Consider the following 27,158-nt stretch of genomic DNA (forward strand, 5'->3'; position numbering starts at 1 on the left):
AATCTCAATCAATGGGAGGAACGAGAGCTAAAAACATGGATTTCCCCTTGGAGAAAGGACCACAAAATATGCCACAGGCACAGCGTGGTTTACAGCTCATGCGTCATTCGCTAAAATGGCCGATAACGAGATGGCAAACACACACTGAAATGTAAACAGTTAAAAAAAAAAAAAAGAGAGAGAGGGGTATTCGGTCAGAAACTGTCAATGAGCATGAGGTGATGGGGGTCACCACTTAACAAATGGCGATGGCTAAAATGACAGAGTCCAATACACAATCTAGATAAAAAGATCTTGCAACAAGAGGGCTGAGAGGAGGTTGGCCAAGCCGCTGGTACAGATTTAATTCTCCGGAGCTTGTTTCCATGTAGTGAAGACCAGTGGTAATCCCAAAGTGACGCCATCTGCTGATAGCCAGCAACATGGAGATCATCCAAAGGAATGAAAGAGCTGGCAGGCTGAGGTAGGAGGACTGCAACCTTGGCAGCAGCGTCAGCAGCCTTATTCCCCATCACATCGATGTGACCCGGAACCCATACGAACATCACAATGGCTCCAAAACAGTAAACAAGCTGAAGCTTCCTTGGGCCCATTGCAATAAGGGGTGGTCTGTGTACAACACACAGAGGCTCTGAAGGGCACTGAGAGAATCAGAGTATACAACACAATTAGAAAGCTTGTGTCACCGGATGTACTGCGTAGCCTGATAGATGGCGAAAAGCTCTGCTTTAAAAATCGAGCAGTGTTCTAGAAGCCGATACTGAAAATGGTCAGTACCAATGTTGAAGACACACCCAAAACCACAGTTAGTCTTAGAGCCATCAGTGTACACAAAGGAGCTATTGTGTGAAGGTCAAGAAACTTACAGCAACAGATTAAATTTAGAGTAGTGTCCTTGGGAAGCAAATGAAGTCCAAGATGAATGTGGGCCGCCACACCAAGTCAAGGCGGTGAACAGTTCACGACCATCGGGAATGTGGCAGGTAGTGTGAAGTTAAGCTGCTGGAGCAGTAGACAAAAACAAACTTCAGGAGGTAACATAGAAGAAAGGTGCACCCCATCCTAGAAGTCAAGGGAGTCATCAAACAAGTGGGCATAGGATGGGTGGCTGGGCATGCAAGACAAATGGCATACATATCTGTTGAGGAGGACATCACACCGGTATGACAGTGGTAGTTCGGCAGCTTCTGATTAGAGTGTGTGTGTGGTTGAGGTTTATGGGCGCTAAACAGCGTGGTCATCAGCGCCCATTCTGCTTAGAGTCTCTCAACCAGGCTAGTGTACAAGGCACCAGTGGCCAAACATATTCCATGGTGAAACTTCCTGGCAGATTAAAACTGTGTGCTGGGCCGAGACTCGAACTCGTGACCTATGCCTTTTTTGGGCAAGTGCTGTAAAATTTGGAAGGTAGGAGACGAGGTACTGGCAGAAGTGAAGCTGTGAGGATGGGGCGTGAGTCGTGCTTGGGTACCTCAGTTGGTAGAGCACTTGCCCGCAAAAGGCATAGGTCCCGAGTTCGAGTCAGCCTGGCACACAGTTTTAATCTGCCAGGAAGTTTCATATCAGCTCACACTCTGCTGCAGAGTGAAAATCTCATTCTGGATATTCCATGGTGGTTGATTGTGTTCAGATGGTGTGAGATGGACGTGCATGCAGAGGAATAAATGAAACACCCATAGTCCAGTTTTGAACAGACAAGAAATCACTACAAATGGAGGAGGGTGGTTTGATCCACTCCCCATGAAGTGGCACACAGGACATTGAGGGATCAGGGATAGCATGCGGACAGGTAACACACGTGGGAGGACCAAGAAAGTCTCCAGTCAGCATGTGCCCCAGGAATATTATAGTTTCAGCAAATAGAAGAGCAACAGGCCCAAGATGTAAAGACTGTGGAAGAAACCCACCATAAATTCATACAAACAGTTTTTTTCTGTGGAAAAGCTCAAGCCATTGTTGACACTCCATGAGTAAAGACGATCGAGACATCACTGAAGACACCTCTCAAGGAGACAAGTCCATGGAGAAACACAACAGATGATGAAGTCGTCGACAAAATAGAAGCCACAGATGCCTGGCGGGGGACAGTCCATAATAGGGTTAATGGCTATAGCAAAGAGGATGGTGCTCAGGACGGAGTCTTGAGGCACCCCATTCACCTGAATAAAGTGGTCCGAGAAGGCAAAACCCACAGATACATTGAAAACTCCACCTGTTAAAAAATTCCTGAAGGAAATGAGGCAGGCGGCCTCAGAAGCCGCACATGTTTAGAGTATGGTATTTCTGCACAAAACCGTTCATGACATGGGTTGACAAAGCGACCACAGAATGGCGCGTTCGAAATCCACACTGTGCAGTGACTAGTAGGTAGTGAGACTCGAGCTATCATACCAGCCAGCGATGAATCATATGTTCTATCAGCATGTAAACACATCTGGTGAGAGGAATGAGGCAGTGGCTAGAAGAAAGCTGTTTGTCCTCACTGAGCTTGGGTACAGGTATGACAGTAGTTTCACACCAGTGCCCAAATGCAATTGCATGTACCAGAGAGAAAGTACTTAGCTGCAAGACAGAGGTGCTGCAACATCTGAATGTGAACATTGCCCAGCCCTGGGGTGGAAGATCAGATTGAAGTGAGAGCATGGTCTAGCTGCCTCATAGTAAAGGCAGCATTGTAACAGTTATGATTCTGAGATGGGAAGGATATTACCCGAGCCTCCTCCACTCATTTGCGAGGGGAGATGGAAGGGTGATAGGGAGTGGAGCTCAAAATCCCCATAATATAGTGACCCAAGGTGTTGGAGATAGCAACAGGCTCCACAATGGTCAGACCGGAAATCGGGGAATGTACCTTGGTCCCAGAGAGCCAACGGAGCTTGCCCCACATGAAAGAAGAGGGAGTGAAACTATTCAAAGAACTAGTAAATGAAATCCAGCTATCTTTCTTGGGAAGAATGCAATGACACTGTGTATGCAACGATTTACAATGAATAAAGTTTGCCATTGTAGGATTGGCGGTAAAAAATGTGGAGTGCATGACTCAGTGCGCGAATTATGTCATGGCATGCCTGAGTCCACCACGAGACTAGACATGGCACAGTAAAGATAAAATGCGAGGTATGGAACATTCTGTGGCGATAATGATAACATCTGTAAGATACTCTACCTGGTCATCACAACTGCGGAAATGCTGTTCATCAAAGGCTGCCAGGAAGAAATTAAGCCTCCAGTCGGCCTTAGAAAGCTGCCAATTGGGTAGGCTGACCATCAGTCAGACCACTTAGGTCGAGTAAGGGTCAGCAAATGGATAGCACAGTGGAAATGGTCACTAGAGTACATGTCAGAAAGAATGGACCACTTGAGATAATGGGCAAGCTGGGCAGTACAAGAGGACCAAATGGGAATAGGTGTGCATGCAGTCTGAAAGGAACATGGGTGCTCCAGTGTTAAGGCAGATGAGATCGAGCACATTCAAAAGGTTAGTCAAAAGGGAACCTTTAGGAAGGGTCTCAAAGAGCCCCAAAGGGGATGATGGGTGATAAAAGTTGCCAAGCAACAAAAAAGGGGTGAGGGAGCTGACCAATAAGCTGGAGTAAGTCTGCCCTGGAGACAGAGAATGACAAAGGGATGTAGACTTCGCAAAGAAAAAAGATGAAACAAGGAAGGAATATGCGGACTGCAACAGCTTGCAGCCAGGTGTTCAATGAGATGGCCTGGCTACGAACATCGAGCCGGATGAGCAGCATGACTCTCTTATGAGATGGAATGCCATCCTTGGGGAGGGAGGTGGGATCAAAGCGCACCAGAAGAAAACGCGAGAGGTCAAAATGGTCATGAGGACACAATTTCATTTCCTGGAGGGAGAAAACAAGTGAACGCTGCAATTACAATAGCGGCTGTTATTCCACCTTGTTGGGTCTAATGCCAGAAATGTTCCATCGAAGGAGAGTCATAATGGGGAGGAGGGAACAAATGAAGGGCAGTCACTGTGGTGGGTGCCGAGTGACAGCCTTTGAAAACTTACTGCTATAGGGCGCAGGGCCCAAGGATTCTGTCTGAAGAGATCTATAGAGATGTCAACATTTCCCTGGGTTGGCCTGGGGATTCCAGGGCAGAAAAATGGTACGCAGTGTGCACTGACGAAATTGAGGTTGGCCAGGTGAGGGTATCAGGCGACAACACCGCTGAAGAGGATCTTCGAGTCAGGGAAGGAGAAGACCATTTGGCTTTGTTTGATTTCTTAGAGTGTTTATGGTTGACAGACAAAGACTGATGTTTGTTGGCTGGAGTGACATAAAAAGTCTTTGTGGGAGTATTCCTTTTGTCCTTTCCAGCCTGCTGGTTGTGTAGCAGGTGATTTTGCCACCAGCGATGAAGATTTGGTGGCTTGTTGCACAGATGTAAGAAAAGGAGATGGGAGTGCTACTGTGATACTGGGTGATTTCACAACTGCACCACTGAATTGGAGGTCACAAGTCTGCATTGCCATGTCCTTCTTGGAGTGAGGTGTAGCAAGAACACTACACATGCCAGATGGTACAATGCAGGGATTTTGACTAGCCGAAAACTTATGAGTCACAGGGTAGGGTACTTTTTCCTTCATACATATCTTCTGGATGGCCCCCACATCAAGATACATAGGACGAGGTGGCACAGTCATCATTAATATTAATACTGCAGGGAGGAGGCAGGCAATCACCCTCATGAGCACCTCTACCACAAGTGACACATTTGGCCATTTTTTGACAGGACACGTGAGTGCGATTATAACGTTGACACTGGTAGCAACGCATCAGGTTTGGATTGTACAGTCAGACCATGATGATTTCAAGTCTGCCTTAATCTTCAATGAAACTACTTCTTGATCAAATGTGAGAAAACGAGTGCGTGTAGGCACCAAGTTTGCATCAACTCAATGGATCACAGTGACACCCCAAGCAGAGAGAGAAGTTTGGATTTCTCGCTCAGTCAGACCATCAGGCAGCTGAGTGTAAATAACACCACATGAACAATTCAGTGTACGATGGGTCTTGACATGAACAGGTCAGGTGTGGAGAAGTGAAGCTGTAAGCAGTTATTGGGCTCGAAAAGTGCAATTGGTCTCTAGAAGCAAAGTCCTATTACGTAAATGAGAGCAGGATTTCACAGAGCCTGCAACTGCATCACGATCTTTCTGAATAACAAATGGATTGTCTGTAGCAAAGGACTGACCTTCTTTGGTATGTGATACCACTGAGGAATCGAGGTACAGCTGGAAGAGTCTTTGAATCTTTACCTCATTCCATTTACGTTTAGTAGATGTAGACTGAGATTGTGATTGGCTCATTGCAAAAAAATCCCCTAGGACTGCCAGCAACTCCAATGGTATGCTCCTTCCAACTGGGGGCTCACTCGCCTTAGGTGACACTTCACACCTCACGTCAAACCACCTTAATTCCTGACAGGGGGACACAATTGGCAATTAGGATGGTAAAAGCTCAGGCAATCAACCCTCCCTGGGCCAAGCCTATACCAGGGGGTAAGTGCAAACCCTACTTGTTGACCTGGGGCTGGGATTTAAGCATTACCGAGTCACCTGTTATGTGTCAAATGCATGGGCTGGCCTTCGTGAGAGCACAGGGAGGAAAAAGAAACAAAGAGAAACCTGAAATGCTGAAGTGGAGGAAGGGGAGGAGATGGAGAATGAAGAAACGAAGAAAAAACAGATGAGGGCCTATCCTGATGGCAGACTATCGAAACTTGGGAATGCATTACCGAAACTATCCAAGACATGTTCCCCAAGGGAGGGAAAAAGAATAGCAGGAGAATAGACATGCAGAATGAGAAAGGAAGGGGTGCTGCAAAGGCTGGGGCCCCGCAGTAGCCAAGCATGAACTCACCAAAGAGTGGTGAGCCCCGGAAGAGGGGTTTGGTGAATTGTAAAAACTATTAAGAGTAATACTTGCCCTTCCTCCTTTAGTAAAAAATGTTATTACAAATGAACTTCATCTGCAAATTGCCTTTAATTTTTTATTTATTTCCAAGATGATTAATTTACTAGTTTAAATTGGATGCAGATGTAAGGAGTTGTCAACTGGTGTCTCTACCTCTATACTAATTATAAATGTGGCCTTAATTGTTTTGTTCTGCTCTACCAATATAAGCTACCATTCTTAAAAAAAAAAAAAAAAAAAGTATGCAAACTAACGAAACAACCTTGTAATAATTCAAAGATGGTATTACATTTCACCACCTGTTGCAGTTTTGAAATCAGCTTACATCTAAATGCTTGTCATAATACTTCACATTGTGAACAAGTTCAGTCTTCTTATTTACATAATTTCATAATTTGAGTAATAACTTACATTCAACCTGTCAGTTGACAGAAAACCTGTAAGATTACTTGAACCCAAGTCAACATTAAAAGGCGTTCCATCTTTCACGTAAGTTGTAGACTTTTTTGCGTCATATCTGTTGTGCAGCCCTAAAGCAAATAAATTACACAGTCTGATATTAATTCCAATTCTTTAAGTATTGTGTTATAAAATATAGAACACCAGTTACTTACTGCAAGCAATATTAAAATAAGAGCATTTTTCTGAGGCTACATATGTATTTGCCCAAGCTGTGTCGAAGATCATTTTGACTTTTTGAGCAGGGTGTCCAAGGCCAATTTCACCATAAAATTCATTCTGCAAAGAAGAACAACACATGACACATGTACGTATATCCAGTAAAACACTCTCTCTCTCTCTCTCTCTCTCTCTCTCTCTCTCTCTCTCTCTGCACGCATGTGTGTGCGTGCGTGTAAACAGATACAGAAATAGGCTTAACAAAGAGAATTAAGAGATATGTAAAACAGGATGGATGGAAAGGGGATTGCAACCAGTCATGTTATAATGTACATAATAAATTGGTTATTTATTGTGCTAGCTGCATAATTTCATACTACTATTTCCAGTTCAACTTACGAACTGTAATCAGACTCATCACTTGTTGTAGATGGCATTTTTGATTTTAAGTAATTTACTTGGTAAAAACAGAGGTGTACATTCTGCTGTTTTTGGTCACCACATATTTTAAGCCAGTCATTGATTCATCAAACTACAAAAATACAATTAATATTGGAACACGATTTATGTTTAAGACAAACACAGCCTTCCACATAATATGAAAGGGCACACTTCTGAAAAGTAAGAAACAACACCAAAAGTAAACAAAACTTCCAGAAAAACTGTAGTTAAAGATCAGTGAGGTTCAATCAAATTCACTAAATTTACAGGTGGCTTCAAATTTCTGTGTGATTTGACAAGACTACTTCAAGCACTATAAATGTGGTAGCTCCAGAAAGTGTTTAAGTGTAAGAACAGGTTTGTATCTTTTAGGAACTGATTTTGTAGTCCTAGTTTGTATCACAAAATAAATAAATTAACACTTTTCTGAACATGCTGTAACACAAAATAAATGACGTATAGTTCATAGGAGTTATTGAGCCTAAGAATTTTCCATGACTACAACTGAAAACAATCTCAATTAATACAACATGGATTATTCTGATGGAAACCACTCTGAAGTGAAGCTCAAACCAATCACTTGGTTAAAACAATATCACAGTCTGACAAAGTAGAACTTAATAGTACTACACAGACGGAGATATCATTATACTCAGATCCCAAGCAGGTCCAGTTGTCATGAAAAAATAACACAATCAGTCCAAATATAATATCCAGGTATAATGACTGTAGTGCAGTCATCATTGATATTTCAGTTGGTCACAGAGAGGAACATATTTGCTATAGAACAAAAATGAGAATGGGCCTGTGCTCACTTGGCCTTAAAAAGACTGGCTGATGGGCCCATGTGACCTGCCAACCTACTCACCACTTACAATGACCCTTCTGGAAGTAAGTGTAATGAGACGTATTGATAATATGGCATCATCCATCAATATGTCTCATGGGATTACAAGAATTAGTATGTATTCCCCCCCACGACACATACTGAATTCTTCCAGAAACTTATTCAAATAAGGTTACTATGACAAACCGAAATGTTACAGGACTAAAAAATAAAATTAATGTACTTATTGTCTGTTTATATGATATAGAATATCAAGTGGGAGTTGACGTATGTTGCATATTTTAAACTAATAAAGTAATCTTCCAAAAAGAGAGAAAATTTCGTTGCACAGTTTTCATGTACGCCATGTCACTGACATACTACAATGAATGGGTCATGTGTTTATTCAGTTCCTTTGGCAACAACAAACTCAGCAAGAATAGAAGTAACATTGCATCCACAAACTACACAAGCCATAAGGGTAACAGGAACACACTAATCAAACATCCATCTCTCTCTCTCTCTCTCTCTCTCTCTCTCTCTCCCTCCCCCCCCCCCCCTCCATCTCCTGCTCCTTCCCTGCTATTTACCATTTTTTGTAAGAATCCCAGACAGGTAAACTGTGCACAATAACTGATTTGAATACAGATTTTTGCCAGAAGCTTCAATCACAGATAAGTTCGATTTTATCAGATAATTCCAATGAAACTGCCCAACATCTGCTTTTCTGGGAACTAGATTTATGTAATTTTCCATCTTCAGTAATGTAGATGGAAAATAATTGCCCATTGTAGCTGACATTAATGACGAACAATGTATAACTCAATAATACAGGAACTTGTCATCTGTTCACACATATTGAAATTAACATGTTCTTGTAGCAAGGCAATATTTGAACTAACTACTGACAGTACTGTCTACTTTTCTGCATCTTGCAACTATTTTCTGCTGATACAAATTTCCAATACATATAAATTTCACCCATGAACAGTCACAAACAGCTAACATTAAGTTGTTTATATGTTTCATGAGCATTAACACTCTTTTACACTATCCTGAAATAAACACAGTGCTACTTCTATTGATTTCTCTTCATTGAGGTCAGGAAATACAGTTCTATCTGCTACGAGCTTGCATGAGCATTTTGATATTTTGTAACCACATACTTTGTTTATACAATAACACTGTGAAACTTTATTTAAAGATATCCAGAAGTCAAGAAATTTAGTGTTAACCTGGAGCCTGGGTCTATGGCTTTTCCAGTCTCGTGACTGAAAAGGGCAAGATGAGTTTTGCATAAGTGCAGATCTGAGAATCTATGCTGGCAGTTTAATAATGGGAACTTCCAATAAGGAGCTGCTAGAAGAGAGATTAATTATGCTGTGTCACTTATATAGCATCTAATAGGTATACCAGCTGGTCCACCACTCTTACCATTACTGAGTGACTACTCATGAACTCTGCAGTCACTTATCTGTGCATCTATGATTCAGATTAACAGCTTTCATTGCATCGTTATCCTATTTGATACCAGTACCTGTACCTTCGAGAACTGCTGTGCAGTTGGTTTCAGTCACATAATTGATTTTTAAATGAGACTTAAATCTCTCTTTCTCTCTCAAAACCCGTTTTAACAATATTATAGAGAGACATTTGGTTTCACATCCACTGGCTGTTTCTCTCATAGTTCCCTTGACAAGTAACGAACCTTCTTGAAAGTAACTCCTCACTAACAGCGCAGCTGTTTGGCTTTTGGAGAAATAAAGCCATAAATGAAGCCCACTTTTCATGAAATTGACCTGATAGTACCCTAAGTGATCAAAAGTATCCAGACACCCACGAAAAACATACGTTTTTCATTTTAGATGCATTGTGCTGCCACCCACTGCCAGGTACGCCATATCAGCGACCTCAGTAGTCATTAGACATCGTTAGAGAGCAGAATGGGGCACTCCACAGAACTCATGGACTTCAAATGTGCCCGCATCTCGTGGTTGTGCGGTAGCGTTCTCGCTTCCCACGCCCGGGTTCCCGGGTTTGATTCCCGGCGGGGTCAGGGATTTTCTCTGCCTCGTGATGGCTGGGTGTTGTGTGCTGTCCTTAGGTTAGTTAGGTTTAAGTAGTTCTAAGTTCTAGGGGACTGATGACCGTAGCAGTTAAGTCCCATAGTGCTCAGAGCCATTAGACTTCAAATGTGGTCAGGTGATTGGGTGACACTTGCGTCATATGTCTGTATGTGAGATTTCCACACTCATAATCATCCCTAGGTCCCCTGGTTCCAATGTGACAGTGAAGTGGCAAGTAAAGCACAAAAGCGTACAGGCCAACCTCATCTGTTGACTGACAGAGACCGCCGACAGTTGAAGGGGGTTATAACGAGTAATAGGCAGACATCTATCCAGACCATCACGCAGGAATTCCAAACTGCATCAGAATCAACTGTAAGTACTACAACAGCAAGGCAGGAGGTGAGAAAACTTGGATTTCATGGTCGAGCCGCTGCTCATACGTCACATATCACACCGGTAAATGCCAAATGACGCCTTGCTTGGTGTAAGGAGCATAAACATTGGACGAATGAACACTGGAAAAATTGTGTGTGGAGTGACGAATCATGGTACACAATGTGGCGATCCAATGGCAGGGTGTTGGTATGGCGAATGCCTGGTGAACGTCATCTGCCAGTGTATGTAGTGCCAGCAGTAAAATTTGGAGGCCGTGGTGTTATGGTGTGGTCATGTTTTTCATGGAGGGGGCTTGCACCCCTTGCTTTTTTCCATGGTACTACCACGGCACAGGTCTACATTGATGTTTTAAGCAGCTTCTTGTTTCCCACTGTTGAAGAGCAATTCAGGGATGGCAAATGCATCTTTCAACACAATCGAGCACCTGCTCATAATGCACGGCCTGTGGCAGAGTGGTTACACAACAATAATATCCCTGTAATGGACTGGCCTGCACAGAGTCCTCACCTGAATCCTACAGAACACCTTTGGGATGTTTTGGAATGCTGACTTTGTGCCAGTCCTCACCGACCGACATCAATAATTCTCCTCAGTGTATCAATCCATGAAGAATGGGCTGCCATTCCCCAAGAAACCTTCCAGCTCCTGATTGAACATATGCCTGCAAGAGTGGCATATTGAATTCCAGCATTACCGATGGAGGGCGCCATGAACTTCTAAGTCATTTTCAGTCAGGTGTCCGGATACTTTTGATCACATAGTGTATATATACTTAATGAAACACGTGATGCTTCTTGGCTTTTCATTCACCTTGAAAGGCATTTGATGAGTCTGCAATGAGTAGTTTCAGTCATACCTATCAAAAAGTGGACAGCCAGTAGCAGTAACATCACAGGACAAAAGAACAACTTGTTCAGAGATAATATCAGTCACTTCAGGTGTCCCAAAAAGCTCAAACCCTATGATCAATCCTCTTTATTCTTATTAATGAGCTCCCAGAAAACCTACAATCAACAGTACCCATATTCATGAACTGCACGCATATTAATCACCAATGATATGAGCCTCCACTCTCTCAACATTTCTCCAGAGCAGGTGGGAGTTAACGTAGCTGGCAGCAGTGACAGGTCCTTCTAATGGCTCTATGATAACAATTTCTTGCTCAATAAGGGTAAAACAGCTCGTATGATGTTCTGCCCATCAAATAATTGTACATCATATGTAGAACCAACATTCTTTAAATTCCAGAGAACAGGGAATACTGCCTATATATGTCTTAGTAACTTTCATTTCTGAATAAAAACTACAGTGATATGGAGGAAAAAAAAGCATGTACACAATCACTATGCTTGCACTAGTGGTACATCTACATCATACTCCACAAGTCACCTAACGGTGTGTGGCGGAGGGTACTTCTGGGACTACTAACATTCATCTGAAAAGATGGAGAGAGAGGGATATAGAAAGCATACTTTATAACAGATTGCCTTGCTCAGTCAGAAACAATAAGAACTCATTCAGGAAGAATATCACCAGCATACTGTTCCAACAATGCTTTTATTTGATTGCTGAATATATGGAGACCTACTTATGCCAAATCATGGTCAACTTTTCCTGCCATCCACTATCACAGTACAACCCTGGTTAACCAAACTAAAGGGGGTAAGCCATTTCAGATATCAATTTTTTTGGTTAAGCTATGAATATCTAATAAGTACTGCAGTAGTTTGTTTCGTAATTAGTACGTATTTTTGGAAGTTTGTTTCTACAATTTCTTGGTTCATGACTTTTTGTGAATGATCCACGACAATCAATTCATGTTTCTGTTTCGTGTGTCACTACCTTGCAGGATGGTTTTCACAAATAGCCCACAGCAGTGGCATTTAAGTGCTGCTATTAAGCCCTGATCCACTGGCTGAATTATACTGCTATTTTTTGGGGAAGGAAAAACACAACAAATTCACACTTTTTAATTTCAGTACTTTAGAGAAGCCTTTTTCAGTTAAAAACTTTTCAACTTTCGGTACAACTGATTGCTAAAACATTCGGCAAAGAGTTCACTAGATGCCCAAGAAGTTTTCTGGACTCTAAAAAATCTGATACTGTATTTTGGGAACATCTTTCAATGCTCGAGGTTTTTTAACTTCCTGATAACGTATTGGGGGCAGTCTATGTGTGCCATAAATGTCTGATGCCAAAAGATCTGTTTTCCATTCTTTTTTTCATTTTGTGTCCTGAGGTAGACCTTCCTTTCAAGAAAGCTAGTGATGCCGCAGTTAATATCTTAAAGTTAACAACCATTTTATTAGCATTGTAAATATGGCCCTTAGTCTAACATCGACTGTAATCTTAAAATTCTGTTTTCAAAATGTCAACTCCATCTGGGACTGCTAATAACTTTCCCCCACATACAACACATTGCTGAATGCTCTGTTTGTAAACCTGTCTAACCACCGAGAGCTTGAAAACAAGTTAGTAAACATTTTAGCTTTTTATTGCATTATCTGGCCACTGACAGGCATGCCTTTTTCTTGTTTTTGGGCGAACCAAAGATAAAGAGCTCCGCCTACTTTTTCAGAGTCAGGCATTTTCAGTGTTTTTTGCACTGCTCTAGAAACTTAGACTTCCCTCACTCCAAAACAATAGAAACACCAACTCTGTGATTATCCACGACAGTTTTCAGTAAACTTTCTTTCGCAACTTCTTTGATAGCAACTAATTTATCAGTGAAAGTAATCGCAAAACACTTCTGCTTAGTTGCCATAGCATAAAAATACACATGCAACAGAAGTAAACAACCACTTGAATTCATCATTGTTAGCAGTGTAGCTATACTTAGACTGGTGAGTTAGTGGCTGGGGAAGCAACTCAAGGTAGGGCGCCCACTCCTCCATAACATTCTCATCCTAAAATTATTTCCGTGCAGTACAATATTGATTTTTGGTTTTGTCACTTTTGGAGGCATTTTGGGTGATGCAGGTTTCAGTTGACCTGAGTTAGGTTAACTGGAGTTTTACTGTACTTCTCTAGTGCAGTTCCTACAGTATACTTTAATTTTTTCTATACATCATTCATATTTCCACCCCATAACTGAAAGTATGCTGTTGACAGCAACAGAAATTAGCACACAGTTCCATCCTGTAATTTATTGTCAATATTATTTCCCTGTCTCTCTTAATGTAGATAGTTCCATGCGGCTTTTCGCGGATGATGCTGTAGTATACAGAGAAGTTGCAGCATTAGAAAATTGCAGCGAAATGCAGGAAGATCTGCAGTGGATAGGCACTTGGTGCAGGGAGTGGCAACTGACCCATAACATAGACAAATTTAATGTATTGCGAATACATAGAAAGAAGGTTTCTGTATTGTATGATTATATGATAGTGGAACAAACATTGGTAGCAGTTACTTCTGTAAAATATCTGGGAGTATGTGTACAGAATGATTGGAAGTGGAATGATCATATAAAATTAATTGTTGGTAAGGCGGGTGCCAGGTTGAGATTCATTGGGAGAGTCCTTAAAAAAACGTAGTGCATCGACAAAAGAGGTGGCTTACACAACACTCGTTCGACCTATACTTGAGTACTGCTCATCAGTGTGGGATCCGTACCAGGTCGGGTTGACAGAGGAGATAGAGAAGATCCAAAGAAGAGTGGGGCGTTTTGTCACAGAGTTATTTGGTAAGCGTGATAGCGTTACAGAGATGTTTAGCAAACTCAAGTGGCAGACTCTGCAAGAGAGGCACTCTGCATCGCGGTGTAGCTTCTCGTCCAGATTTCGAGAGGGTGCGTTTTTGGATGAGGTATCGAGTACATTGCTTCCCCCTACTTATACCTCCTGAGGAGATCACGAATGTAAAATTAGAGGGATTCGAGTGCGCACGGAGGCTTTCTGGCAGTCGTTCTTCCCGCTAACCATACGCGACTGGAACAGGAAAGGGAGGTAATGACAGTGGCACGTAAAGTGCCCTCCGCCACACACTGTTGGGTGGCTTGCGGAGTATAAATGTAAATGCTTTTTTCATCTAGACTGATGCTATAATAGCCTTGCAGGTGTTTACTCCTTCCTCTACACAAATGAAATGCATGAGTTCAGGCCTGTTCATTGCCAGGACGTCCAGAGCATTAGCATCTCAAATGTTTTAAAACTGTCTAACCACCAAGAGCTTGAAAAAAGAATCTTTTTGTTCCTCACCTAACAACTTAGTTAATAACCTTCAGATTTTCTTTGATGCATTCCACCACTTTTGACAGTTGAGGCAACAGAGCCATCCACTTAACATTTTTGATCATATATAAAACTAATTTAACAGAGGTTTGACGGTAGTTAACATACAATCTACACTGGCATCCAGTTTGGCTATATAGCTTACCTATGTTCTATTCACAACAGAAGATAGCATACATCTGGTTGTAGCTAGATTTCTGTTTGCAGCACTATGTGTAAATTAATACTGTTTTTGTGAATAATGCTTGAACTTAACCTTGGATGCTCTGACAGCTGTGTTGAGTCAATGAGGTCTATTTTCTATGACTGGCCTATAAGGAAGTATTTTACTACTCTGCCATGATGAATGAGAAGATCAGTTTACTGCCCTGGGAGAGTCTACAAGTTGGTGCTCAATGTGTCAAACTTAGTATAAATCTGATCATATGAGTGCTGCATGCAATTTCTTACCAGAGTAATGTATGCTTGACCTAGTCAGGGGAGCCTTGTAGCTCTCCGTCCAAATACTGCAGTTACAGAAATCTAAATCCAAAGTTGTCACACGGTTGACAGAGCCTCTGGTTTAGGGGCCCCATCCCATTCCAAAACATAAGACCATGATAAGCCCTGGGAACAATGCTGCAAATTATGATTCAAGCAAGATTAGTGGCAGTCATAACTCTGAACATATTTCAGAAGTGGCTGAGGATAGTCTCTGAATTGAGGTGAAAGGTATAGTCAGTGAAACGCTGCTAAATTCTATTAATATCTTGTGCAAAACCCCTCAGCAAACATACTACACATATGCTGAATTTACAGGACAGTAGCTATTTTATGTGGCTTCATTACCTCGCTCATGAAGGAAGGTTCCAGTTTAGCATTCCATCAATGATTATCACTGGAAGCAAAACACTGGCTCAGTCCTTTTCGAAGAAATCATTCCAGAAGTCAACTTCAGTGATTTAAGGAAACCTTGGAAAGCTTAAATTTGTATGGTGAGATTTGGATTTGAGCCTACAGTCCTCCCAAATAAAGAGTCCAGCACCTTAGCCATTGCACCAAGTTGTTTAATGGACAATGATGGTGCTCCCTATAATTAACAACACCTTCTCCCTTTCATGCCTTCTCACATCTTGTAGGGATACTGGTCCCATTCTAAACGGAAGAAGCAGTTCATCCTGGCTCACACATCTTATCAGTAACATACAGTGTCTCGTCCCTACCATTCAGGCATACAGGGAATGCCACATGCGAAGTAATAGTGTTCATTCTCCCAGATTTGCAACTTCGGCATTGTCAGTTCTTCACTGATTGAAACAGACTGGAATAAATATATTTGGCTCCCCAGTAATATGTAATACTTTATTTTATATTAGCATCTTTAGCTAACATGTAGCCCTCCAGATAGAAATGCTTCTGTCTGCTAATCAGCATTGATTTAGAAAACATTGTTCCTGCAAAATTCTGCTCGTTCTTTTCTCACACAATGTCCTGTGAACTAGCATAGAGGGCAACAGGCAGAATCTGTGCCCCACTCCACACAGTTAATGAAGATTCGCAGATATATGAATGGCATGAAGACTTCTTAAGTAATTGAACCCAGTATGTTGTCCTCGACAGTGCACATTCATAAAAGACTAGAGTATCATCAGGAGTGCCCCAAGAAAGTGCGATAGGCCTGCTTGTTCTATGTATGCATCGACAATCTGATGGGTAGGGTGAGCAGCGATCTACAACTCTTTGCTGATGATGCTATAGTGTATGAGAAAGTGATGTCAGTGAGTGACTTTAGGGTACAGGATGATTTACACAAAATATCTATTAGTAGTAGTAGCAGCAGCAGCAGCAGCAGTAGTAGTAGTAGTAGGCTTCAAAGGGACTCTAAGCTCCCATGCCGATCTCACGATTCCTCCAGATGTTCCTGTCTTGTGCTGCCTCTTGCCAGTTATTTATTCCCAGTCTTTTGCATATGCAATCAATTTCAAATATCTATTTGGTATGCGAAATGACAGCTTACTCTAAATGTAGAAAAATGGTAATTAACATGGATGAGTAGGAAAAACAAACCTTTATGGTCAAATACAGTAATAGTGGAATGCTGCTTGACAGTCATGTCAATTAAATATGAAAAGGAATAAGCATGTAAGGTTGGGAATAGGGAAAGTGAATGGTTAATTTAGGTTTATTGGGAGAATTTGAGGAACATGCAGTTCGTCCACAGAGCAGATGGCATGTAGAACACTAGTATGACCTTCCTTGTGGACAGCCCAAGTGTTTGGGAGCTGCACCAACTCAGATTAAAGGAAGGTGGTAAAACAATTCGAATGTGAGCTGCTAGAATTGTTACCAGTATTTTCAATCAACATGTGAATATTACAAAGATGCTTTGTGATCTCAAATGAGGATCTGTGGGGAGAAGACTATGTTCTTTTCATGAAACAATATAGAGAAAATTCAGAGAACTGGCACTTGTGGCTGACTATGGTAAGATTCTATTGTCACAAGCACATGTTTTGCGTAAAGACCACAAGACCAGACAAGAGAAATTAGAAATCATATAGTGGTATATAGGTAGTAGTTTGCCCCTCATTCCATTTGTGAGCGGAACAGGGAAAGGAATGTCTAGTAGTGGTACAATGTACCCTCTGCCATGCACCATGTGGTGGGTTGCAGAGTATGTATGTAGCTGTAGTGACTTCTATTTGCAGTTCAGAACTGAATTTTCCTTATATTCTAATATCAGTGTTGGGGAGGTGCCTGAGGGGGTCCAGAAACTCCACATGGGATGGCGTAGCCTATCCCAGTTTGGATTACGGAAAAATGTAGGAAGATGCAAGGCAATACTGACCCTATGACTTATCTTAGAAGATGGGTTAAGGAAAGGCAAATATATGTTTATAACATTTGTAGACTTACAGAAAGCTTTTGTCAATGTTGACTGGAACACTGTCTTTGAAATTCTGAAGGTTTCAGGGATAAAATATATGAAGCAAAAAACTGTTTACAGGTTGTACAGAAACTGGGTTGAGGGGCTTGAAATGGAAACAGTGGTTGAGAAGGGATAAAGACAGGGTCATAGCCTATCCCTGATGTTAATCAATCTGTACAGTTACCAAGCAGCAAAGAAAAAAAAAAGGAAAATTTGGAGTAGGAATTAAAGTACAGAGAGAAGAAATATAAACTCAAAGGTTTGCCAATGACATTTTATGATACAGCAGTGCATGTATTATTCTGAATTATGATGTAAAGTTCCTTCAGACGTGTATGCATGTCCAAAGGAACTTTACATTGTAATTCAAAATAATACAGAGCCTGCAATATTTTATTTATGTGCCAATGCCGAGCAAGCAACTTTCAAGTAAAATATTTCCCCCATATGGGGTGATGTGACACATAATGAACGAACGAGTACAGGATGTAGGCACATGGTTGTCGACATATGGAAATTTGGGTCTGGCCGAGTTGAGCTTGGATAGCTTAATGGTGAGGTGCACAGTATCTTTCTACAAGGAGAATGAATCTGGTGGGTCACTGTGCAGCCTCTTCAAGCTGATGAAACACAATCTGAAGGTACATAAATTACGCAGAATTTGCAGTTAGATCTACAGGCAGGACATCTGCTGTACTAACTGGACATCCTTGGGCAGTTAATGAAGCATAACGAGTCTAATACTGGGCTTTAATATGCGGCAGTCCTTGCCCATAGGGCCACTTAGTGTTCCCTTTTCCTTGGAATCATCTCCACAATCTTGAAATGGTGCCACAGGTAACATTCAACTCAGTCCACCTTGTGGTTACTGTGGATGGCTGGCCTTTAATCTGCCAATTATCCAGTCACATGTAACATCATATTCCCTGTAATTCAAATACTACTTGCCAACTTCCAGTAACATGCAATTATAACTACTACAAGACCTCTGCACACAGGAACAGTTATGTGGTCTTATACTGGTGTATTTCTTATCTGTTTCCCACTTCCTGTACAGTGTCACAATGATTTTTCATAGATATCAAATATCGTTCAACTTTTGCACATGGGTTGTGTACATAAATGATTTACTTGTTCAGTCCTTAATCTTGTGAAAAACACGAATAGAAATCATTCTTACTTTTCATTCATACATTCCCAAAATGTTCTATATACCACAAAAGTACACACACACACACACACACACACACACACACACACACACACACACACACACAGAGAGAGAGAGAGAGAGAGAGAGAGAGAGAGAGAGAGAGAGAGAGTGTCCTGGTTCACTACACTGACAACGAAGTTGAGCTACAGTGCCCATAAAAAGTAATTAGGCAGGACATTGTAGCTGTTTAGATGTATGTTTGTGTATAAGTGTGTACCAGAGTCAAATCCAGGATTTTTTTTGTGTGTGTGTGTGGGGGGGGGGGGGGGGGCTGAGCTCACAGAAATTTTGTATCACTGTGTCACGTCCAAATTCTTTAAACATAGGTGTTTCCTTAATCTACTTTAATTCCAACTACAATAGTATGAAAATTTTTGAGGCTGTTTAGTCTGAAAACTATGATGGAAGAAAGGGTTAGTATTTATTTAATTTAAAGAAGAAGAAACAGGTTTAGTTCTGGGGTGGCTTTCAAGTAGTCCATGAGTTGCACAGTTAGCAAGTGTACATGCATTGTCATGAGGTTCATGACCACACACAGCAAATTGTTGTTGAATTTAAACCAATCTCTAGGGCGAAGACTGCACTAAACGATCAATGAATGTAAAATGAATATCAAACTTCAGCTGAAAGCCACAGTAAAGAAAAGAAGAAAAATGTTTTTTGACATGTGGTATAGCAAGGATGGGGCTGAGGTATTATGTAATGAAGGTAGATAGTGTTTAATGTCCCATCAATGAAGACATCATCAGAAATAGAGCACAAGCTCCCTGTGGAAAGAAATTGGCTGGACCCTTGCAGAACCATCCCAGAATTTGCCTTAATTCATTTAGGGAATCATGGGACACACCTAAATCTTGAAGGGAGATTGGAACCACAGTCGTTCCAGAAAACAGTCGACGGCTTATCACTGCACAGCACTACGAGGTTGGTGACTTTACAGATGGGCATGTTTCGCAGATTTCATGGAAAACACGGTTCATGAAATCACGGTTACATTCCATTGAATAATTAATAGCAAATTATTAATCACCTGTGTGCAGTCAAGGAAATGATGAACTACTGGCGAGAGGTGTCAAAAATGCTCATGAAGAAAATGCTAGGGTGGTGAGTCGTTACATGCTTGTGCAACATCCCTGGCACTACTGGGCTCAAAAATAAGTGAAAACCTCAAATGAAAATGACACAAGATATTACTATAACTGCTCCAGAAATGATACACAATTCAAGCGTTTTCTGACAGCTCATAGTCTGCAGTCTACTGAGTAAAAACCTAAAATGCTAATAAAAACTTAATGCAACTGATCTAATGGTTTGTTATTAATATGACAGTCTGGAGATGAAAAAGTGGTTGTTAATATCTGAACAGTGGTTAAAAAATTCAGCATTTTCTATTCTTGCCACACAAGGCATATAGATCACACCTTTGATCTCAGTAGGTAGTAAGAATCACAATGAAATAAATAAAGGAAATAGAAATGAAAATAAGTGTCTGAATTGTTATGGAATCTATTGTTATTCTGTATCGAATATATCTCAAAAGAATAGTGAAGAATACTTCAGAACCAAGTGATAAATAGTTGTCTTTTACTGAGTCGAGTTTTTATAATGTATTTCAGGCTTTTAAACTGAAGGCACAAACTGAACTTTTGGCATTTCACTTGGAATGTACCATCTCCTAGGCACAGGGCACTTCTCAGGCTTATGAATATCTGTCAACTGTTTATATTCAAGTATACAACAGCTAACAACACTAGCAAGGTGGTACATAATACTGTCATTTGTGGAACAAGGAAATGGGATGTGATGTCCTCTGAAGAAAGATTTCTTACTGCAAGGAGAAACACTTTTATAGGGAACCACTGGCAGTATGTGATCTGTATTATTCCCAAGAATATTTTAGTATTTAGGAATATACTTCCACTTTGAGACTGCTAAAACAAGAATGAAGTTGGATTTCCAAATGCACTGAACTCCTACATATTCACAATCCTCACCAACAGCTTTAAACACCAACTACTGTTCTGACATTTCATGGACACACACAAGTGGAAGTACTGCTGGTTATAGCTCTACAATTTTGTAGTAGTGTTAATAAAACTGAAATGGACACAGAGAGAACATCTAACAGAAACTACCAAGGGTAAATGTATACATCAATTAAAGAATTATATACGATTTGACAAAAAGTAGCTTGCAAATCATTGTTGAATGAAGGAGAAACAATTTGAATCCCTTTCAATGCTTGGTGTACAAATGAAAATGTGCATTCAGGTGACTGTGAAGCCAAACTCAGAGAAAAATTAAATATGTTATTGATACTTCATTATAACATTTATATTAAGTAGCCACAGTTATTGTGCTGAATTCACAGTGCTTTTAAAAAACTGGTAAAGCTTTACAATCACATGGTCATTTGTAAGCCCATACAGAGCTTAGTACGGGGGGGGGGGGGGGGGGGGGTATAGCAAATGATGTTTCATTAAAACTAATACATTATGAAAAAGGAATTGTCAAATTCCTAAATGAGCCACCTATCACTCACACAACTAAATTACTGTACATTTTGACATTAGAATTACTGTATTCAGTTCTGTATCACACACATTTAATGTGTGTGATACAGGACACATTAGGACAGAGACTGAGATCTTATGTTCAGTCTTTAAAAAAATTTCCTTACATTCTCTTGTAATTCCATCTTCTTTGAATATCTATTGCCATAAAACTCTCTCGACTAATTCCAAAGACACTCATAACATAAACATGTAGTTACAGATGAAGCCACTCCCTTGTCCTAACACAACCTACTTAAGCAGACTTATATAAATCAAGCACTGTGCATATGAACATGTGGAAGGAGAATGAATGAATTTCCACCTGACAGTACTAACTGACAGCAGTAATAGTTCCTCGACAGTGATGAGAGAAATGACATGATACCAGACCGTGAAACATCCTTTAATATTTGTTCTACTATCTTGACAGAGTGTCCAACATAATGTCAGTAAGAATTTTTGTGGTGGAGGTGTGCATTTCAAGTTTTCAAAGTAGAAACTCAACTTACGCTCCAACTGCAACTTGAAGTGGCATTATTAACACCGTGTGTAAATCATGTGGCAGTTCTGAGCAATACCACACAACATACCATGCAACACAAATTGTTAATGTGACAGATACACTTATGAAACACTTACATCAAGGTATTTAAACAAGGCAACAGAATCATTATATTTGGGCTTTGGTGGCTTGTTCCACATTGCTCTCTCTAGCTCTTCAACTTGTTCAAAATCAGTCCCAACTTCCATCATCATGTGTAGGGGTGATTTCATCCTCTTGAGAGGTATGCTAGAAAGAAAATTATTATTTATTCCATGTTAAGTAAGAGCAATAATATTACTCTGTAATCTACTATGGAACAACTTACACATTTCTTAATTATGGTACTGAACTGTGGGGTTCTATGGCATGGCAGACACACACCTGCAAAGACTATTGCCCATTCCTAATCATGGTACTGAATTGTGGGGCTCTATGGCATGGCAGATCTACACCTGCATAGACTATTGGTATTGGGATACAGAAAAGAGCAATTAGATAAATGCATGGTCTAAGTTCCAGTGAGTCCTGTTGTGGATCCTTTGCCCAACATAAATATTTAACTATATATTCCCTTTATTTGTATTACCTGTTTACATATTTATGAACAGCAAAAACACAGTAAGTGAGGACAGTGACACATATAATTACAACACCAGAAGTATAGGTAACTACTTCAGGCTGAGGTCAAAATTAAAAATAACAGACAAAAGTCCTTGATGGCAGATATGGCTCACAAGCTTGTCACATACCTTTGAAAATTGCAAAGTAAAGCTGTCCCACAGTGAGTTAAAAGCTTTCTTAGAAAGTAAGTGTTTGTATTCAATCAGTGAACTCTAAGCTCCAGCACTTCTGTTATCCCACTCCTACATGTTAGTATTATTTATGTTTATTTATTACTCAACTATGTATGCAAAAGTATCCCATATTAATGGCAGTCTCCAGGTCTTAGCTGAGAAGTGATTTTTGAAATCTCATTTAGATTTCAGTGTACAGCAGCTTGGTGTGAAGTTACAGCCTACAATCTGTACACTCTTTTTTACTCCCCTCCCTTCCACCCCCCCCCCCCCCCCCAAGTGAACCGGCTGTAAATAAAACCCGTAGGCTAATTAAGGTAAATTGGTCTACAGGTAACCTACCAACGGTATGCCAAGGGGTTGTAAAATATTACATGAATAAGTTATTGTACTGGGATTAATTAATTTGGGTACTTTTGAAAGCTAAACATAGCACAAATTTTACCTGTTCGCTATTTTCTGCGCTAAAGAGGAGAACCAAAACCAGAATAACGTAAATATGTATTGATGATTATCTCACCTTAGCTGTTCGGTAAATCTACCGAACAACAACAGAATTCCCACAAGAGAATACAACACAACACATCGCAGGAACACCATCCTCACGCCGGCTGAGCTTGTGGCTGACTGACTCGCTTCTCGTTTCCTCCTTAACTAAATCCAGAGACGCTATGAGTGCGTTGCTCAATGACTCTTTGTTGATACATAACGGGGATTCCCCTAAACTCCATTATATAATGTGTGTACTAAACAGAGCACAGGAAACAAATCATTCAAACTATCCTACAGCATCTACTATTATGGATAAATAACGTCTTTTATAAATGAATCAGTACAATTCTCGCTGAAATATGTTGCATGGCATTTCTAGCGGTGCGATATGATGTGTCGATTCACAAAGTGTACAGTGATGAACGACTGTAAATGTATGAGATGAAGGTCGATTCGAGGCCGATCCAAAACAGACGTCAACGGAATGGGACGAAACATCATAGTCACATGGTGGAGTGTTCACACTAGGCGGACCGTCAAAACGATGTCAGTTCAGTTAGGCCAGTAGCTTACGGTGGAGGAGTGATTACGAGATAACATTCGTGATAAAACGTCAGAATATAGTATCAGAATTAAGGGAGTAACGACAATAAAATTTATTAATGGTCAAAGCAAACTTCGTCACAGACGTTCTTGATTAATTTTGTATGGTCTGTTGCCAAGTGAAACGACATTTAAAAACATCGACATTTATTTACTAGCGAAAATATATGTGGTACACTACACACAATTACATAAAACAATATTTACAAAGGAATACATGGAGAATGATAAACTTAGCTATTATCTTTTTTTTCCTATGTCACAAACAAGGTTGGAAATAAGTACATTTTTCTCCTTCAGGAGATCTAAATATTATAAATAATTTATCACTTTTAAATATTTAGCATCTCTTACTGCACAACATCAAATATAAAAAAATTTCAAGTCGTTATGAAACACTTGCAATAGGTTGCTAAAACACCGCAAAATAATAAAATAAAGACTAAGAGAACGCAAAACCACTACTACAGCAAGAGCGAGTGAGCCAAAATACGTTTACTTCCGATGTTAGCAGATTTTATTCTCGAGAGACTTTGTCTTTGATGTCCCCTTCCTTTGACGCCCTGCGAGAATGCCGCTGTTGTACATCCACTGGGAAATGTTTTAACATTCCGTTCGGTCCCTTTTCATCCCATTAAGTGTGAAGGTTAATTCACACTTAAAGGATCGGCACCGAATATGAAAACATCGCACAATGCATTTTAAATGGAGGCACTCTTAGATGACATCAATGGAACGTAATGGGACTGCACAGAAAGGAACGTCAAGGTCGAGGATTCTCAAGAAGAAAATTTAGCCACTTACATTCGTGTATGAAAAAGGCGTCATCGTCTGCAGTCATCGGAAGTCTACCTATTTCCGTTGTGCTCACTTTTGTTATAGTAGTGGACATTGTGATTTTGCGTCTTCTAAGTCTTTATTTTTACACTGTCCTGTCACGTTAATGTGACTACCTGTCAAAGGCATGGATAATCACCTCCTGTAGCGAAAACGTGCAGAAAGGGAGTCAGTGACATTCTGAAAGGTATCGACAGGGGCGTGGAACCACGACGGTTCCGGGGCCGTGGCCAACTGTGCTAGGTTTCACACTTAATGAGCCATGGTGCAAGCAGCCTGACTGAGCTGGTCACACAGATTCTCGATTGGGTGGAACCTGATAGGAGGGCGATTTGATGGCCAAAGGAGTATGGTAAACTCATCGTGGTGTTCTTCAAACCACGCAGGTACACTGAGAGCTGTGTGGCATGTTCCACTGTCCTGTTAGTAGATGTCACCTTGCAGAGAGAAAACAAACTGTATGAAGGGGAGGACATAGTCCCAGAGGATACGTAAAAACTTCTGTTGATCCAGTGTGCCTTCCAGAATTTATCATTTCCCAGACCATAACGCTCCCTCCTCCAGCCTTCCAGTGGTTGTTGCTGGGCTGTACACACCGAAGATCTGTCAGATGGAGCATACAATGTGCTTCATTTGAAAAGGCCATCTGTCACCACTCGACAGACGTCCAGTTGCGATAGTGGCTTGCAAAGTCCAGCTTTCGTCACCGATGAACAACAGTCAGCATAAGGGGAGTAACGTTCACTGAATGGTGGTTGTGGAGACACTGTTGGTAGCCCCTTGGTTCATCTGGCTGGTCAGTTCCTCATCAGCTGCATGTATATTCGCTCGTATACATCTCCACAGCAGTTGTTCACCCTTGTTATCTATGGCCCATGGTGCACCACAGTTGCCTCGAGGCCCATTTTGGATAGCGCTGTTTTGCCATGCACAGAATACTTTAACAACAGTGGCATGCAAACAGTTAACATATTCAGCCATTTCCGAAATGCTTCCACCTTGGCCTAAAAGCGAATGATTATGATCTTTCTGATGGCAGATAAATGGCTCCGTTTCTGCATTACAACAATAACTGCACTGTTTTCCTGATCCTTCGGACACTTTTTACATCCTCTCCACTGCTAGTGCTGCAATCTGCCGTCTGCTAGTGGCTGTTACGTCGAACATAGGCGGTGGTCTACATCTACATCTATGTGATTACTCTGCTATTCACAAGTGCCGGGCAGAGGGTCCAATGAACCACCTTCAAGCTGTCTCTCTACCATTCCACTCTCGAACAGCACGCCAGAAAAACGAGCACTTACATTTTTCTGTGCTAGCCCTGATTTCTCTTATTTTATCGTGAAGATCATTTCTCCCTATGTAGGTGGGTGCCAACAGAATGTTTTCGCAATCAAAGGAGAAATTTCATGAGAAGATCCCGTCGCATCGAAAAATGCCTTTGTTCTAATGATTGCCACTCCAATTCATGTATCATGTCTGTGACATTATCTCCCTTTATTTCTCGATAATGCAAAAAACGAGTTGCCCTTCTTTGTACTTTTTCAATGTCATCTGTCAGTCCCACCTGATGCGGATCCCACACCACACAGCAATACTCCAGAATAGGGCGGACAAGTGCGGTGTAAGCAGTCTCTTTAGTAGACCTGTTGCATCTTCTAAGAGTTCTGCCAATGAATCACAGTCTTTGGTTTACTCTACCCACAATATTATCTATATGTTCGTTCCAATTTAGGTTATTTGTAATTGTAATCCCTAAGTATTTAGTTGAATTTACAGGCTTCAGATTTGTGTGACTTATCGCGTAATCGAAATTTAGCTGATTTCTTTTAGTACTCATGTGAATAACTTCACACTTTTCCTTATTCAGGGTCAATTGCCACTTTTCGCACCATACAGATATCTAAATCATTTTGCAAGTCGTGTTGATCATCTGATGACTTTACAAGACGATAAATGACAGCATCATCTGCAAACAATCTAAGACGGTTACTCAGATTGTCTCCTATGTCGTTAATATAGACGAGGAACAGTAGATTGCCTATAACACTTCTTTGGGGAACGCCGGATATTACATCTGTTTTACTCGATGACTTTCCGTCTATTACTATGAACTGTGACCTTTCTGACAGGAAATCACTCAAGCGATACTCCATAGGCAAGCAGTTTGGTTAGAAGACGCCTGTGAGGAACGGTATCAAAAATCTGCTGGAAATCTAAAAATATGGAATCAGTTTGACATCCCTTGTCGATAGCACTTATTACTTCATGAATATAAAGAGCTAGTTGTGTTTCACAAGAACGATATTTTCTGAAACCGTGCTGACTATGTGTCAATAAATCGTTTTCTTCGAGGCACTTCATTATGTTCGAATACAGTATATGTTCCAAAACCCTACTGCAAATCCACGTTAGTGATATAGGCCTGTAACTCAGCGGATTACTCCTACATTCCTTTTTTGTATTGGTGTGACTTGAGCAATTTTCCAGTATATAGCTACAGATCTTTCTGTGAGCGAGTGGTTGTATATAATTGCTAAATATGGAGCTATTTTATCAGCATACTCTGAGAGGAACCTGACTGGTATACAATCTGGACCGGAGGCCTTGCCTTTATTAAGTGATTTAAGCTGCTTCGTTACTCCGAGGGTATCTACTTCTATGTTTCTCAACTTGGCAGTTGTTCCTGATTGGAATTCA

The 27,158-nt window shown here is 40.8% G+C and overlaps 1 protein-coding gene across 3 annotated transcripts in view; it reads right to left on the reverse strand.

The window, feature by feature from the left end:
- The window catches only part of LOC126183200 (lysosomal aspartic protease-like), a 91,774-nt gene extending 68,570 nt beyond the window's left edge, over positions 1-23,204 (reverse strand). For all 3 annotated transcript variants that reach the window (XM_049924967.1, XM_049924966.1, XM_049924964.1), the window contains exons 1-4: positions 23,047-23,204; positions 21,828-21,978; positions 6,548-6,671; positions 6,345-6,463 (exon numbers count right to left, since the gene is read on the reverse strand). In XM_049924967.1, the coding sequence (XP_049780924.1) occupies positions 6,345-6,463; positions 6,548-6,671; positions 21,828-21,978; positions 23,047-23,126 (474 nt within the window). In that variant the 5' untranslated portion in view covers positions 23,127-23,204. The remainder of the gene's footprint in view (positions 1-6,344; positions 6,464-6,547; positions 6,672-21,827; positions 21,979-23,046) is intronic.
- Positions 23,205-27,158: the final 3,954 nt, after the last annotated feature.

This window comes from Schistocerca cancellata, chromosome 4, assembly GCF_023864275.1.
Source record: "Schistocerca cancellata isolate TAMUIC-IGC-003103 chromosome 4, iqSchCanc2.1, whole genome shotgun sequence".
Taxonomy (NCBI): Eukaryota; Metazoa; Arthropoda; class Insecta; order Orthoptera; family Acrididae; genus Schistocerca; species Schistocerca cancellata.